Raw genomic sequence first — 18195 nt, 5'->3', positions numbered from 1 at the left:
GTACGGTAATGAAATATTTAGAAATCTTTTGTCACGAAATGCGCCGTGCGCACGACCGTTATTTACCATTGGGATAGTGTCTAGAACGCACGAACAAAACATCGCTGTTGGAACATAACTATGGATTATTTTGGACCAAACCTACATTTGTTATTGAAGTAGAAGTCCTGGGAGTGCATTCTGACGAAGAACAGGAAAGGTAATCAAACTTTTCTAATAGTAAATCTGACTTTGGTGAAGGCTAAACTTGGTGGGTGTCTAAATAGCTAGCCCTGTGATGCCGGGCTATCTACTTAGAATATTGCAAAATGTGCTTTTACCGAAAAGCTATTTTAAAATCGGACATATCGATTGCATAAAGGAGTACTGTATCTATAATTCTTAAAATAATTGTTATGCTTTTTGTGAACGTTTATCGTGAGTATTTTAGTAAATTGTTAGTAAATTCGCCGGAAGTTTGCGGGGGGTATGCTAGTTCTGAACGTCACATGCTAATATAAAAAGCTGGTTTTTGATATAAATATGAACTTGATTGAACAAAACATGCATGTATTGTATAACATAATGTCCTAGGTGTGTCATCTGATGAAGATCATCAAAGGTTAGTGCTGCATTTAGCTGTCTTCTGGGTTTTTGTGACATTATATGCTAGCTTGAAAAATGGGTGTCTGATTATTTCTGGCTGGGTACTCTGCTGACATAATCTAATGTTTTGCTTTCGTTGTAAAGCCTTTTTGAAATCGGACAGTGTGGTTAGATTAACGAGAGTCTTGTCTTTAAATAGCTGTAAAATAGTCATATGTTTGAGAAATTGAAGTAATAGCATTTCAAAGGTATTTGAAAATCGCGCCACAGGATTCAACTGGCTGTTACGTAGGTGGGACGAATTCGTCCCGCCGGTCCTAGAGAGGTTAACCTGTCCTTCATTCTCCCCTCGATTGAAGGACGCTTGCAACCTGCAGTCTTACAAACGGCCTCCACAAAGGCAGCTAAATGGGGAAATATCACTCAAAATGGTGGAGCAGGGCAAGTACTGTCAAGTGTCGATTGGGCTTTTTTTTCCATAGAGCCGGACAGAGGCGTTCTTATCTGTGCCTTTGCAATGGGCTGTCATTTGTCCAGCAGGTAGAAAGCAGGCCTTGTGACTCTGTGGTGGTGAGGGGGCGAGAGGAGCAGAGGGTTAGCGCCTTTGTCTGTTTATTATTTCATCCTCTATTGGTGGGAAGCGTGAGAGACGAGGAAGCACGAAAGCATTCCTTTGGCTTTAATTAGCAGGAAATCAGGTCAGGCTAAGACAGGGAGCTTTTACACCCGGGCCAGGGGGGCAGCCGGAGAGCGACAAACTGCCCTTGTGCAATTTAATGGTCGTCATTCATGTGTGATGATGCCACGGGCATGGAGTGCCTAGACAACAACCCAGGACTCTGTTCGTAAAGAGAATATTCAACACATGAAGTCACATGCAATGCAATTGAATGTTCACTTCAAACATAATAACATGCTGCATACTAGGAGCTGACATAACTGTGCAACTCTAGTAGAACCAGTCATAACCAAAACATGCCAGAACTTGTTGCTCAACAGTGGCTGTAAGAGGGAAAGCCAGCCTCAGATCTTTGTGTGGTCTTCCCCAGTCAGCCTAGTACGCAAAACCACCAGTCTGTGTCTGCTGAGAACAGACTGACACTGTTTCGGTCTGTTTGTTTGCTGGGCTGGTCCGAAAGGCACAGAGCTGAACTCGTACAGGCAGAAACACATGTTTCGGGAAAAGGGATGGCAGAAGTGGGTCAGGATGTCATAGCAACAGGCAAACAAAATGTCCACCCTGATCCGACAGCCGTGAGTCAGGAAAGCCATCACGGAGTTCCTGAGACTACTTAAGTGTTTAGGCATTGATCGTCTTCAGAGTGCTGGTGTCTGATGAGGAAGGGAGGAAGGAGAGGAGGGCAGGGCCATCTGGTGTGTCGGTGGTGGAGAGACCCAGAGCTGCAGAGGCTGGTGGAGAGACCCAGAGCTGCAGAGGCTGGTCTTTCTGGGTGGTGGAGACGCAGAGCTGCAGAGGCTGGTGGAGAGACCCAGAGCTGCAGAGGCTGGTCTGTCTGGGTGGTGGAGACAGCCAGAACAGCAGAGGCTGGTCTGTAGAATGGGTGACCCAGGGTTAATGCAAACAGACAGAGCCCGTTACAGGCCTTTAATGTCAGCACTGGTCTTCAGATGAAAGAGGAGACGTACCCCTCTGGCTGAATTATTGCCATGCAAGAAGAGAGAGGAGAGGAGAAAACAGAGCGAGAAGAGAGAGGAGAGGAGAAAACAGAGCGAGAGAGTAGTAGAGGAGAAAACAGAGCGAGAGAGTAGTAGAGGAGAAAACAGAGCGAGAGAGTAGTAGAGAGGAGAAAACAGAGCGAGAGAGTAGTAGAGAGGAGAAAACAGAGAGAGAGAGCAGTAGAGGAGAAAACAGAGCGACAGAGTAGTAGAAGAGAAAACAAAGCGAGAGAGTAGTAGAGGAGAAAACAGAGCGAGAGAGTAGTAGAGGAGAAAACAGAGCGAGAGAGTAGTAGAGGAGAAAACAGAGCGAGAGAGTAGTAGAGAGGAGAAAACAGAGCGAGAGAGTAGTAGAGAGGAGAAAACAGAGCGAGAGAGTAGTAGAGAGGAGAAAACAGAGCGAGAGTGTAGTAGAGAGGAGAAAACAGAGCGAGAGAGTAGTAGAGAGGAGAAAACAGAGCGAGAGAGTAGTAGAGAGGAGAAAACAGAGCGACAGAGTAGTAGAGAGGAGAAAACAGAGCGACAGAGTAGTAGAGAGGAGAAAACAGAGCGGAGAGAGTAGTAGAGAGGAGAAAACAGAGCGACGAGAGTAGTAGAGAGGAGAAAACAGAGCGAGAGAGTAGTAGAGAGGAGAAAACAGAGCGAGAGAGTAGTAGAGAGGAGAAAACAGAGCGAGAGAGTAGTAGAGAGGAGAAAACAGAGCGAGAGAGTAGTAGAGAGGAAGAAAACAGAGCGAGAGAGTAGTAGAGAGGAGGAGAAACAGAGCGAGAGAGTAGTAGAGAGGAGAACAGAGCGAGAGAGTTAGTAGAGAGGAGAAACAGAGCGAGAGAGTAGTAGAGAGGAGAAAACAGAGCGAGAGAGTAGTAGAGAGGAGAAAACAGAGCGAGAGAGTAGTAGAGAGGAGAAAACAGAGCGAGAGAGTAGTAGAGAGGAGAAAACAGAGCGAGAGAGTAGTAGAGAGGAGAAAACAGAGCGAGAGAGTAGTAGAGAGGAGAAAACAGAGCGAGAGAGTAGTAGAGGAGAAAACAGAGCGAGAGAGTAGTAGAGGAGAAAACAGAGCGAGAGAGTAGTAGAGGAGAAAACAGAGCGAGAGAGAGGAGAAAACAGAGCGAGAGAGAGGAGAAAACAGAGCGAGAGAGAGGAGAAAACAGAGCGAGAGAGAGGAGAAAACAGAGCGAGAGAGTAGTAGAGAGGAGAAAACAGAGCGAGAGAGTAGTAGAGAGGAGAAAACAGAGCGAGAGAGTAGTAGAGAGGAGAAAACAGAGCGAGAGAGTAGTAGAGAGGAGAAAACAGAGCGAGAGAGTAGTAGAGAGGAGAAAACAGAGCGAGAGAGTAGTAGAGGAGAAAACAGAGCGAGAGAGTAGTAGAGGAGAAAACAGAGCGAGAGAGTAGTAGAGAGGAGAAAACAGAGCGAGAGAGTAGTAGAGAGGAGAAAACAGAGAGAGAGAGTAGTAGAGGAGAAAACAGAGCGACAGAGTAGTAGAAGAGAAAACAAAGCGAGAGAGTAGTAGAGGAGAAAACAGAGCGAGAGAGTAGTAGAGGAGAAAACAGAGCGAGAGAGTAGTAGAGGAGAAAACAGAGCGAGAGAGTAGTAGAGAGGAGAAAACAGAGCGAGAGAGTAGTAGAGAGGAGAAAACAGAGCGAGAGAGTAGTAGAGAGGAGAAAACAGAGCGAGAGTGTAGTAGAGAGGAGAAAACAGAGCGAGAGAGTAGTAGAGAGGAGAAAACAGAGCGACAGAGTAGTAGAGAGGAGAAAACAGAGCGAGAGAGTAGTAGAGAGGAGAAAACAGAGCGAGAGAGTAGTAGAGAGGAGAAAACAGAGCGAGAGAGTAGTAGAGAGGAGAAAACAGAGCGAGAGAGTAGTAGAGAGGAGAAAACAGAGCGAGAGAGTAGTAGAGAGGAGAAAACAGAGCGAGAGAGTAGTAGAGAGGAGAAAACAGAGCGAGAGAGTAGTAGAGAGGAGAAAACAGAGCGAGAGAGTAGTAGAGAGGAGAAAACAGAGCGAGAGAGTAGTAGAGGAGAAAACAGAGCGAGAGAGTAGTAGAGGAGAAAACAGAGCGAGAGAGTAGTAGAGGAGAAAACAGAGCGAGAGAGTAGTAGAGGAGAAAACAGAGCGAGAGAGTAGTAGAGAGGAGAAAACAGAGCGAGAGAGAGGAGAAAACAGAGCGAGAGAGAGGAGAAAACAGAGCGAGAGAGTAGTAGAGAGGAGAAAACAGAGAGAGATAGTAGTAGAGGAGAAAACAGAGAGAGAGAGTAGTAGAGGAGAAAACAGAGAGAGAGAGTAGTAGAGGAGAAAACAGAGAGAGATAGTAGAGAGAAGAGCGAGCTAGCCATTAAGCGTGCTCCACATGGGCAGACCGGAGAAGGCAGGCGTGTTATGGTGTTATGGACTCCCCCAAGCCAACCTAAATGAGTTAAGACAGAGCCAAGGACATGGAGTCATTCACAATTCCCATGGGAAACTAGACAGTGTTCTTAGTGTGTTTAGCACAGGAACAAATCACTTTAGCAAAACATTGACGCTACGCTTATTTTGCGAGAGCAAAACATTTGCTGCATCGTTTACCAGAACCTAGGAGAGGAGAGTGAGGCAAAAAGATTCATACTAACAGAGTGAGGCAAAAAGATTCATACAAGGAGAGGGGGACAAAAAGATTCATACTAGGAGAGTGAGGCAAAAAGATTCATACTAACAGAGTGAGGCAAAAAGATTCATACTAGGAGAGTGAGGCAAAAAGATTCATACTAACAGAGTGAGGCAAAAAGATTCATACTAGCAGAGTGAGGCAAAAAGATTCATACAAGGAGAGGGGGACAAAAAGATTCATACTAGGAGAGGGGGACAAAAAGATTCATACTAGGAGAGTGAGGCAAAAAGATTCATACTAACAGAGTGAGGCAAAAAGATTCATACTAGGAGAGTGAGGCAAAAAGATTCATACTAACAGAGTGAGGCAAAAAGATTCATACTAGCAGAGTGAGGCAAAAAGATTCATACTAGCAGAGTGAGGCAAAAAGATTCATAGTAGGAGAGTGAGGCAAAAAGATTCATACTAGGAGAGTGAGGCGAAAAGATTCATACTAGGAGAGTGAGGAGAAAAGATTCATACTAGGAGAGTGAGGAGAAAAGATTCATACTAGGAGAGGAGAGTGGTGAGGGAGGAGGAGGAGCCTCATTGAGTGTGTCAGACGCTCAATAAAAATAAGGTTTGAGGAAAAGTTTGCACAGCCGATGGCTTGACAAAGTGTCAAGCACAATCCATGAACTTCCCCGAGAGGAGAAAATGAAGGTGGAGGGAGAAAAACTGGATGGATAAAAGGACAGACAGAGCATCCAGAGGCTGCCAGGAGACCTGGAACAGCACAGGGAGTTGTCCACCGCTGCAGATTAGGGGCACGGGTAGATACCTCACCTGAATGTGACAGAACAGCTGGCGCCTCCGCACCTAGCCAGATGCCCAGAACGCTCTCACACTGAGAGGACACGAACGCCTGCCTGCCACACACAGCGAGCGCATCGTATAGGCCGTTCCGCTGTAATCTTATCCAACAACAAAACGACACTTCGGAATCTTCAACCAGTCTCGACTTAGAGTGGATGCCGATGGTGGTGATATTGGTGTCAGCAGTGGGATGGGTTGTTAGCTCTACAACACAAGAGGTCATTGTGTGGGACTGAGAGGGGAGGGCGCTTCTCCTCAGCCTGGGAGATGACCTCATTCAGAGAACATATGCTCTTTATTGCCACCTCTCTGGGCCTTGCTCCCATTCCTTTCAGCGCAAACAATCAATTCTCTATACCTAGAAACACACTAAAACTCAGAGCCTAGGGCCGGGTGGTATACCGCATTTCACTATAAACCGGTATTGATGCATGGAACACTTTCGTTTTTTACTTTACCATCACTAAAATGTAGTTCAGTGTTTGGTTATTTAAAAATGTGATACTCAACTCCGGTGCGTGTAATGCCCGTTTCTATAGTTCACTCTGTTTGCTACTTGAGCGCGTCTTTCTCCCTCCTCCTGCATACCCCTTCCCACACCAAGCCCTGCCCCCGTCACTCAAGGAGAGAGCTGTTGCTCGACCACGGAGTCACAAACACTTTGCCGTTCACACTGCTGCAGTCTGCATGGTCAGATAGATGCAACAAGGTTGGTGACGTCGCTGCTTTCCACAAGCGTTCTATATTCATTATTCGTTTCTGCATCTTGCCATCTGCAAACTACTGTCTGCTAGTTTGTCTTGTCTTACTTAGCAAGTTGTGGGAAAAATAAATCTTGTTAGCCGCTAATCGCTAGTTATAGAATTATTCCAACAGTTCACCAATTAACTAGACGTGTTTGGCCCTCATCATGATGCACTGTATGGCAGTGTGGAAGAGATAAGTGAAGGAAATGAAGATGATTGAACAGTCAGAATGGAAGAAGGCTCATTGAAATCACGTTTTTTATGTGTTGCCACCCTAGGCTCATGTACTACTCAAAACATATTTCAAACTTTATTATTCAAAAACATAAAAACACCATCAAATACCATCACAAATGTGAAAAATATTGTGATATGGTATTTTGGCCATATCTCCCAGCCCTACTAGAGAATTATTCCCCCACTGGGAATGTTGTTTTTGCATTTCTTGTAATGGTGTTGAAGGCGCTTTTTCCTCAATTAAAAACTAAAATCTCACAAAACAGTCATTGTGTTTGCTTGTAATCTAGTCATAAACCGCAAACTGATAACACGGCCGGCTAATCCTTCAGGCAAACAGACCAGTAGCAAAATAGCTGAACAAATACAGTCATTCATTCAAACAACGTCCATTTTTATAGATTACTTCGCTACTTGAGTCATCTCTCTCAGCTCCCCCTCTACGCTGCTTTCACACAGACCTAACCCTGCAACCTGACACTCAAGGAGCACATGTTCCTCGACCACGAAACACATGCATTCAGTCTGCATGGTCAATGCAGCACATGTTCCTCGACCACGAAACACATGCATTCAGTCTGCATGGTCAATGCAGCACATGTTCCTCGACCACGAAACACATGCATTCAGTCTGCATGGTCAATGCAGCACATGTTCCTCGACCACGAAACACATGCATTCAGTCTGCATGGTCAATGCAGCACATGTTCCTCGACCACGAAACACATGCATTCAGTCTGCATGGTCAATGCAGCACATGTTCCTCGACAACGAAACACATGCATTCAGTCTGCATGGTCAATGCAGCACATGTTCCTCGACAACGAAACACATGCATTCAGTCTGCATGGTCAATGCAGCACATGTTCCTCGACCACGAAACACATGCATTCAGTCTGCATGGTCAATGCAGCACATGCAACAATGTTGATGACAACGATGCCGTTTTCACTTTGCTTCTTAATACAAATCCACTAGCGTTCTATAATTACCTTATTAGTTTGTTTCTTACATCTGCAAATAACTAGTTTGTCTTTTCTTAGGAAGTTGGGCGTACATCTTGTTAGCTGCTAATGCTAAACGGTAATAAAGTCAGAGCAAACGTAACTAGCTATACAGCCTGATAATACCAGCAGTGTAGACCTCAATCAGCATGGTTTGTGCAACAGTATCAAAGAGGAATACGTGAAGCAAGAATATGTTAGCTACATAAAGTAGCTAAGAACAAGCATTCAATGTAGCCAAAGATTATAGGGTCCCCTAGGAAACACGTATAAACCCTTTTTGTTCCTATCCTGTCACATTAACTCCTCCCCGGCATTTTTATTAGCTGTAATGTCAAACACTGTATTCAGTGCCCACTATTATATTCATACTATAGAATGAGAATAATCATTCTATATCCCACAAATATATACAAAAAGAATTTGATAAAATATTGAATTTGGCCTTTACTACTACAGCCCATAGAAACACAGTCATAGATGTCAATTCAAAAAATAAAATCATAGTTCGATACCTTAATCATTATCCTATATCTAGGAGAAATAAGAAAGCATCTTCATACTTCCATAATTTATTTTTTACTGTTACCAAGTTACCTTCAGACCAGTCTCGTGATACTTGTGGGGGTCGTAGAGCAAAATGGAGAACATTTTCATGATATAACCGATCTTTGGGATGTCTCCTGGTCTGACAAACAGCACAGTAGCTCTGCCACTTTTCACCGATGCGGAATGCCGACATAGGTGGATTGAGACGCAGCCCATGCTCAAAACAACAGATATCTATAACTTCAACTGACAGATTTTGATGGGGATGTAAATGATGTTGCATCAGCCTTAAGGATTAAAAAAACCTTTCTGAGCTGAGCGCAGGTCCGCTCTCTGTCAGGGTGAAACAACTAGGCCGAGGCTTACAGATTGAAAGGGCTATGCCGCAGTCGCACTCCAACGCCAAGGTGAAATCGGAGTCATCGTTTACGAGGCGACACTTCCTCAGATCAATAAAACAGAGGAAGTTAACATGTAGCCGTGTGGCAAGCAGCATCCTTTTGCTGAGGGAAACGGACGAAACAGGCTGAGCCTTGGGGTCTGAATGGCATTCCTCTCTACATATTTGATGGTGTGGTGCTACGGGACGGTGGTCTCGGTTGCCCTTGGGAAACGCATCATAGAAGCGTTACAGAAACGCCACAAGCTGTCGAGACAAGTAACTTATTCATAGTTCATCGCCACTTGTGTCTTGTCAGGAGAAGTTGAAGGTTGCAAGTCACACAAATTGATTTATTATACCATTTCAGTGGTGGTGGGGTATTGAAACCATTTCTGGTGGTGGTGGGGTATTGAAACCATTTCAGTGGTGGTGGGGTATTGAAACCATTTCTGGTGGTGGGGTGGTATTGAAACCATTTCTGGTGGTGGGGTGGTATTGAAACCATTTCTGGTGGTGGTGGGGTGGTATTGAAACCATTTCTGGTGGTGGTGGGGTGGTATTGAAACCATTTCTGGTGGTGGTGGGGTATTGAAACCATTTCTGGTGGTGGTGGGGTATTGAAACCATTTCTGGTGGTGGGGTGGTATTGAAACCATTTCTGGTGGTGGTGGTGTGGTATTGAAACCATTTCTGGTGGTGGTGGTGTGGTATTGAAACCATTTCTGGTGGTGGTGGTGTGGTATTGAAACCATTTCTGGTGGTGGTGGTGTGGTATTGAAACCATTTCTGGTGGTGGTGGTGTGGTATTGAAACCATTTCTGGTGGTGGTGGTGTGGTATTGAAACCATTTCTGGTGGTGGTGGTGTGGTATTGAAACCATTTCTGGTGGTGGTGGTGGTGGTGTGGTATTGAAACCATTTCAGGTGGTGGTGGTGGTGGTGTGGTATTGAAACCATTTCAGGTGGTGGTGGTGGGGTGGTATTGAAACCATTTCTGGTGGTGGTGGTGGGGTGGTATTGAAACCATTTCTGGTGGTGGTGGTGGTGTGGTATTGAAACCATTTCTGGTGGTGGTGGGGTGGTATTGAAACCATTCCAGTGGTGGGGCGGGTGTTGAAACCATTCCAGTGGTGGGGCGGGTGTTGAAACCATTCCAGTGGTGGGGCGGGTGTTGAAACCCTTTCAGTGGTGGTGGGGGGGGGGGTATTGAAACCATTAGCCTAAATTCCTCAGCTAGCCGCTAGCCTAATGCTTTGCCATTCCTCTCAGAAGAGAAGAGATAATGCAGGCGCAGAGGACGAGCATTCAGCCCAGTGCTTCACCTCCCTGCTCGGTGTGTCCAAAACAACGAGAACATGGGAAACGCTGACAAATAATGCAGTGACTTCCATGGAGCCTAATTGTTAGCCCCCATCTGCAGCAACAGCCCGCCCTGAGAATCAAATGACTCACTACAGAGAGCAGAAACAAATTAGACAGAGAGAAGAGAAAAGGGAAACTGTTGGAAGAAGAGGGGTGTGACGGGGAGCTATTCGAAACAGTCGAATGCAAGGGAGTGAGGCCCTACTCCTTGTTGCTGAGGAATGTGTGTGTGGAGGGAGGGGCCATTGAAATAAACAGGCAGCTAGTCTCAAGTGGCCTCTTACAACTCACATTCAAATTAGGTCACAGGAAACGGGAGACAAGACAGACACACCTCGCTGAGAAACAACAGATTACACATGTGTCCCTTTTGGTGTGTAATTTGTTGTTTCTCAGCGAGGTGTGTGTGTGTCTCTTCTCCCATTTCCTGTGACTAATTTGAATAGAGTTTAAGGGCTTTGTTTTCAGCCATGTTATAAAGCTCATGAAACCGGCTGGTCTTCTCGTCTTTCCCAGAGTCTAAGCCAAACAACTTCAGCAGCCCTTTCCTGCCTGAAATGGGTGTTACTTCCTTTGGTTAGGCATGTTTTGCACATCCCAAAAATGGAGGGGGAGAAGCAGGGTAGGTCAAAGTCTAGGGAGGATGAGGTTCCCAAGCCAAAAAATCTGTTGTGACATAACTATTACAACGTCGCCAAACTTTGTCATATCCCGTCACGCCATGCATAATTTCTTCTCCAGACTCTCAGAGAACGACTAAACTGAACAACAGTCCACAAAACCTTTGTGCAGCATCCATTTTGTAGCTTATCGAATTCAAAAAGTAGATGGAAAAAATAAAAATATAAAACAGGCAGTCAAATGCAGGAAGGGTGGCAGGGAAAACCAGACAGCTGGGGCCGAGGTTGTGGCCTGAGATAACGGTGCAGGCAGGGCCTGTCGGAGGATGCCTTTTTCAGCTGCACCAGGCTGTGGGCCAGAAGCCTGGCTGATCTCAGACACCAGCGTGCAGGCATTAGATCAGTGAGAAAGAGCCTCCAAGCCTGGGACATCCTCTGGCCATTCAATTTATTACCCACGGAGCACGGGGAGGGAGAGAGTCATGCCAGGGGAGGGAGAGAGAGTCATGCCAGGGGAGGGAGAGACTGAGGAGTCAGAGCCACAACGAAGCTTTACAACAGGCGGCTCAGTAAAGCTGCTCACAGAATGGGTATTGTTAATTAAATTCCAGCGTATAAGTAGTGCCTTGGGAGGGAAGCAGAGGCAGGGGTGTGGAGGGGGCTAGAGACGCATGTCAGCTTTCAGCCTGCACAACAACCGTGCCCTGAGCCCCCTCCTATAGTCTCTCCATTCGATAGCTCAGATCTTTCAAAGCCCCAGGCGCCATCTTGCTTTGCGAGCAGCACTCAATCTTATTAGACGGCAAATTGATTGTGTTGTCAAAGGTTAGTGCAGGTCTCTGCCCTGCGCGGCAAAGGGTCAGCTTACGGCCAGGCTCGCAGAAGGTCACCCTACAGCAAGAAATGAAGTAGTAACCGGCACAGTTGAGACCGATGGAGAACTTTACTCTTCTGTCATCTTTCAAGACCAACTCTAAACCTTGACACACTCCCAGGGGCTTGGCACAGATTCCCTTTTCTAAACAGTTAAACCTAACACCGGCAACAAACAGTAAACAAAAGACATCCATCACGAGGAATCTGTGCCACGTACAACCTGCAGCATGTTTGTGGTACAAAACAGGGTTAAAATGGAAATGGTAACGAGAGGGCCTTTGAACAAAACAGATTAGGATTTAACAGTATAAAAAGTCAGGGGGTTGACACCCAAAGAGGTCTCTGTATACAGTCTGATACTAGTCTCTCTCTAAACCAATAGCCTGTACTTCAACAGCCTTCCAAAATGTCATAGCATCTCCTGCCAACAGAAAATATTGCAGTTTGCTTGTTGGCATGTCAACGGCAAATGGTTAAACATTCATTTGTGTTTTTCTTTAATACATGGCGGCTGTCACCTCGCAACTGCTGCGCATGGGATTTTCAAAAGCGCCTGTCAACTCCACCAAAGTGACCTTGAGAGTGGCTCAATACACACCAGCAATACAAGGACCAAGGCTAGACACACATCTCAGTGCCAAGCTAAGCCAGGGAACCGGGAGCCATTGTTTCACACAGGGGTTAATGCTCAATGTGTTGGCTTTCCCCTCACCACTTAAACAGCTGCACAGACACGCACCAACCTGTAGGCGGGGGAATGTGTTATATACGTGTGTATGCAGGGAATGTGTGTTATACACACACACACACGTGAGTGTTAGTGATGTGCGGGTTGACCCATTACCCGCAGTACCGAGAGGGTGAGGCGGGCGGGTTAAGGGTCATGAAATATTGTGTGGATAAAGGGCGGGTGAGTTGAATAAAGAGAAAACAGTAACTTTGAAAATCCATCATTCTTGTGCCATTTATATCTATAGGCCACATTGAGGTTATCTGGCATTATTGTGTAAGCTTTAGGGCCCAACTGTACGTGCCAAATAGCCTACACAGCCAATTGCCAAATGCTTTTGGTAACAGGCAGGATAAGGTCTATAACCTCTCACATAGCCTTAATATTAACTAATCCAGAATTAAGCATTTCTTGCAGTAAAATGATACACAAAATATATGCCAAACTTTGACTTAGGAAGAGCAGAAATATGATTTCTTTATTTCAGCATCTGAATGTGAATGCGCAGTTAGCACCTCTACAGACGGTCCCCATCTTTATCAGCATCATAAAAGCTGAGTAATTCAACCACATAAAACATGCATCCAAGGTGAACTGAAATCTTATCAGAAACATGTTGGGTCATTCTCACAACTTTCTATTTCCTACAACCGGTCAAACAGAGGTCATTTGGACATTTTGCACAGAAAATATTTCCCTTTTTTTGTTATTGTATTCCCCCCCAGTCCCTAAACGCCCTTGCTGCGCAAAAGAAGCAGAGATGACAAAACTTACTGATGTCAACTAGATTAAAAAACATTCATTCTATCGATTTATGACATTCTGGTGAGCAGGCTACTGTCAGAGACGATGGAAGGTTATTTTTTTGTCAAATTTATATAAGGTCTCTGCTTATAATTTCCAACATTTGAATAAGTTATTTGTTAGTCAACTTGTCTATAAATCAGTACATGCATGCAGCTTCACATGTCATATGTGGCCCAGAACACGAAATAAACCTGTGCTCATTTTCTATATTAGCGGGTCGGGTACGAGCCTCAGATTTTCACTTTATCACAGTCTGGTGGTTTCGGCTGGGTTATTAGCAATTGCGGGTGGAAGCAAAAAACAGTTGACCCGTGCACCACTAGTGTGTGTGTGTGCAGGGAATGTGTTATATACGTGCATATGCAGCTGTCTGCAGGGCTCTGAAGGAGAGACAACTGGGAGAGAATCTTAACTTTCTTTTCCTTCTTTACTTCAGCTGCCAGTTTAGACAGAGGAGAGGTCATTTTGCTGTGTGTGCAAGATATGGAGACGTGTATGTTCTTACACCACCTGTGAGTAAACGAGGATTCTCACAACGAGCACCTTAATATGTACTTCTATCTACACACTGAGTATTTCTCCCCAAAGAGTCTTGAGTAAAACAACGCTGCTGAAATATTGACAATTAAAAAGTATCCTCGTCTTTAAGAGTATTTCCTTCACTCTTCCTTCGCCATGTCTGGTTGTCATTCGGTCACCAATCAGCAGGCACCAGGGTTACCTTGACTAACTATAGACAGGTTGGATTCCTATAGTGTCGCTTACTATGCAACAAAAATAGAATCCTGAGTTGTAAGCTACTTGCTGCATAAATCTCCTAATGCCTCAATGGAACTCAAAATGAATCAAACAACAATACGACAGGTTAAATAAACTAAATCACTGCAGTCTGCAAGCTTTTGTCCCCAACAGAAGTCACAATGAGCTGCAATGTTTACCCTCCCTGCCTACTGAAACCGCAGTCCACATTTGCATAACCTGAATGGCACGCAAATGTACCTCACAACTAGCTTCCCGCTGTGATTAATAGGTTTACTTTCTAAACATCATCCTGCTATGTCATGGGAATGCTTCTCACTGCACTTAGATGAGGGTTTCACTCAATTTCAGGGTGCGCTTTGATGGGGGTGGGCTCATGCCGCCAAGCTCAAGTCCAAAAGACTAAGCAGACGGCTTTAGCCAAGAGCCTCCTCTGCACTAGGGGTTATTTTCCTTACACACCCACTAAACATTTGGCAGAGGGGTGAAGTTTGGACGGCTGCTGTAGTAACCCAGGTAAACGGTCGAGCTGTGTGGCCGGAGAGAGCAGAAAGCAGTATGTGAGAATTGTGAAACCTCATGCGCAGCCAGGGAAGTGGGGCCCAGGATCTGGCCCAGACATGGCGTCTTAAAAACACCCCCACACTCTTAGTAACAAGCCTGGGATGGTGCAGCCACATCGGGCTGCCGGCTGAGTGTGAACCGTGGTCAGCCTTACAAAGCTGCCTGGGTAAATTGATTCAGTGTGAGAGAGAGGCTCACTGTGGAGCCTAGTCAATTATTTTGTTTGTCCGAGGGGGAGATAGGTAGGCAGGATAGAAGACAGCGGAGAGAAATGAGGCCCCTAGTTTCCTGTGTCTCCCCAGAAGGAAAAACAGCTTTGACTAAAACAGCAGGGACGGAAGGAACGGACGGGCTGAGTAGAGCTTGTTGCAGGGTAATCATTTTAGGAATGTTAAACTCTCAACCTCTACTTCTCCAGTTAATCTAAACTGGCCTGTATGGGAGACTGGAGCAAACAAAACTTGTTTTACAAGATGTGACAGTACTCCTTTGTTTTAACTGGTTAGGAAAAAGAATGTGAGCACATTTGACTTGACACATTTGGTTGTATATTTGGCATGAAACTCAGTTTTACTGATGCAATATTGTTCCTGTCCTTTTGCATTAAATTAGAATACACGAAATATACAGCTAAAAGTTTTTAATTCCAGGAAAGTGATTGTTTGTCAGCTGCCCACAGAGATAAGGACAGTGAGGGGGAAGTGGCGCTCTCTAGCGTTACCTACTCAATTACATAAACCACACTGCTGTCATGAATTGTACATTGTGTATAATAGAAAAGGACCGAAATAGTAGTATAGACTTGTATTAACTATAAATCTTAAGTGACATACTAGAACAATATCATGCGACAACAAAGACGTTGAGAATACGGCCCCGACAAAATGACGGCATGGGAAAAAACTACTATGTCAAATGATGACAAAACGACACAATTCCTGCCTAATCATCGGGGATATTTCTTCCGCACCTAATGTATGTTTTAGAGCGTAATTTAGCTACACAACGTTGGAGCTGGATATCATTGCAAGGCAAACAACTTCCCTGCCCTTTGTTTCAACAGCCGGGGCACATTCCGACGTTGTGCATTTCCACCAGATTCTCATATGCAAATACTGTATGTTATGGAAACTAGCTGCTTAGGAGTGAATACACACAGATATATTGCTGGATTTGTTATGAAGCTTCATGTTTGATTACAGCGAGGTTATACTACTTTGCTACCAATCTTACTCTGTTGAATTCGATGGAATGTGAACCCTGGCAACAATACATCCTCTACAGAACAAACTATCACATTCACTTACATACTACCTGATAGGCTAAAGACAAGACTACAGCTGAAATGTAAAAGTCTGGCTATCAACCAGTTTCTTCCTGGGATACATACTAACTTAACTCGTTTGTCGGTCCTGGCTAAGTTAGCTAGTTAGCACGCAAAAAAAATAACTTTTCACTTCGTCCTCAAGTCAGAGAACAACAGGACATGGTGACTACAAATACATCCTTGAGGTTTTGTGGTTAAGGGAATAAATATCCTTGTTGGATGGTGCAAGAGTTTCATTTCCTCGCAGTTCTCACTTTGTAAAGTTAAAAGAAGAAGTTGTGTTACCCAGTGCGATAATGTAGCTCGTTAGCTATGTTAGCTAGGTAGCTACCATGCATGGGCTCCCCTATGCAGCAAGCATGCCCACCGAGCCCCAGGGATAGCGCCGTAGTCACTCCTTCCCTCCCAACTACCCCATTTCTCCAGGCGGCGTTTTACCTTCATCGAGAAGCCTGTCAAGGTGTGTAAAGATACCGCACAGATTTGGCAAACTGGTCATCAGCTTCTTTTCGTTTAACAATTGCATCAAATAGTCGGGACTCGGCCTCGGTCTCTCCTTCACCTCGATCTCTCCAACCATCATCTTTGCGTCTAGAGTGCGAGCGAGCCTCCAACAGAATCCTGTTTTATGAAAAGAAAACAAATGCTAAAGAAAAACTTGCAGATCAAATCCTTTGTTCCTCCCACGTTTCGATTGCTGTAGTTAGACGACCCTCTGAACCAAAATCGGATTTAATTGTGTTGTTAGAGCTGAGAGAGGGGGGGAAAATAAGCACTATCTCCTCCCAAAGACTGTATCTCCGTGTACTCTCCTCTACTCCGCGCTCAGGGACGTTCCGATCCACCACTGTTAACCGCAGAGAGTTTTCGCCAAAAGCGTGCGTCCCCTCTTCGCCTATTGGTCAAAAGCGCCTTCAAGGGACTGGTGATATCACCAATAAGCACAAGGTACTGCACCACGAGGGCGGTGAAGTGCCAATAGGTGATCTACAGAGATTAGAACCAATTGTGGACAGTACAGAGAAAGTGGATTTACAGATTTCATACACAGGTTGTATGGGGCTCTAAAAATTATATTTCAGTAGTTGCGGAGAAATCAAAAGCATAGGAGACTTTGGAAACATTGCAAATGAAACATTAATTACATTTAAATGTACGTTTTGGTCATTTAACAGAAGCTATTATCCAGAGTGACTTAATAAGGACTTAACTTAGGGTTAAGTGACTTGCTGAAGGGCACATCGATAGATGAGGGTTCAGAAAGCTTTTCACAGATGGCTAACTAGTTTACGGCGTATAAAGACCAGTAGGAGGTAAAGAGACATGGGGAAATTCTCCCTGTCAACACTTATGTAATGATTCATTTTTCAATTTGATGGAGATAATTATATTCAATATTATGGTGTACCCCCTGCCCTTCTCCTCGCATCTTCAAGAGTGATATGATAGAAAAAGGATCATAAATATTGGACAACCAATTGTTGAGTTTTACAGACATATTCAATCAGTCCCTATCCCAGTCTGCTGTCCCCACTTGCTTCAAGATGGCCACCATTGTTCCTGTTACCAAGAAAGCTAAGGTAACTGAACTAAATGACTATCGCCCCGTAGCACTCACTTCTGTCATCATGAAGTGCTTTGAGAGGCTAGTCAAGGATCATATCATCTCCACCCTACCTGTTATCCTAGACCCAGTCCAATTTACTAACCGCCCCAATAGGTCCACAGATGATGGCAGCGCAATCGCACTGCACACTGCCCTGTCAAATCTGGACAAGAGGAATACCTATGTAAGAATGCTGTTCATTGACTACAGCTCAGCATTCAACACCATAGTTCCCTCCAAACTCATCATGAAGCTTGAGACCCTGGGTCTTGACCCCGCCCTGTGCAACTGGGTCCTGGACTTCCTGACGGGCCGCCCCCAGGTGGTGAAGGTAGGAAGCAACATCTCCACTCTGCTGATCCTCAACACTGGGGACCCACAAGGGTGCATTCTCAGCCCCCTCCTGTACTCCCTGTTCACCCACGACTGCATGGCCATGCACGCCTCCAACTCAATCGTCAAGTTTGCAGACGACACAACAGTGGTAGGCTTGATTACCAACAACGACGAGACAGCCTACAGGGAGGAGGTGAGGGACCTCGGAGTGTGGTGTCAGGAAAATATCAATGTCACTCAATATGACATGTAACTCACTCACTCTCACTCAATGTCAGCAAAGCAAAAGAGATGATCGTGGACTTCAGGAAACAGCAAAGGGAGCACCCCCATCCACATCGACGGAACAGCAGTAGAGAAGGTGGAAAGTTTTAAGTTCCTCGGTGTACATATCACCGACAAACTGAAATGGTCCACCCACACAGACAGTGTGGTGTTGAAGGCGCAACAGCACCTCTTCAACCTCAGGAGGCTGAAAAAATTTGGCTTGTCATCGAAAACCCTCACTAACTTTTACAGGTGCACAATTGAGAGCATCCTGTCAGGCTGTATCACCGCCTGGTACAGCAACTGCACCGCCCACAACC

At 45.2% G+C, this 18195-nt stretch overlaps 1 protein-coding gene across 5 annotated transcripts in view; it reads right to left on the bottom strand.

Moving 5' to 3' along the window:
• qkia (QKI, KH domain containing, RNA binding a) overlaps positions 1-16539 on the bottom strand; it is a 104930-nt gene extending 88391 nt beyond the window's left edge. For 3 of the 5 annotated variants that reach the window (XM_029730705.1, XM_029730707.1, XM_029730706.1), the window contains exon 1: positions 16105-16539. In XM_029730705.1, the coding sequence (XP_029586565.1) occupies positions 16105-16249 (145 nt within the window). In that variant the 5' untranslated portion in view covers positions 16250-16539. The remainder of the gene's footprint in view (positions 1-16104) is intronic. The other 2 variants (XM_029730708.1, XM_029730709.1) reach the window with 1 other exon arrangement.
• Positions 16540-18195: the final 1656 nt, after the last annotated feature.

This window comes from Salmo trutta, chromosome 33 (assembly GCF_901001165.1).
Source record: "Salmo trutta chromosome 33, fSalTru1.1, whole genome shotgun sequence".
Taxonomy (NCBI): domain Eukaryota; kingdom Metazoa; phylum Chordata; class Actinopteri; order Salmoniformes; family Salmonidae; genus Salmo; species Salmo trutta.
Note: the sequence above shows the minus strand (reverse complement) of the source record. Positions and strands in the feature narration are given on the sequence as shown.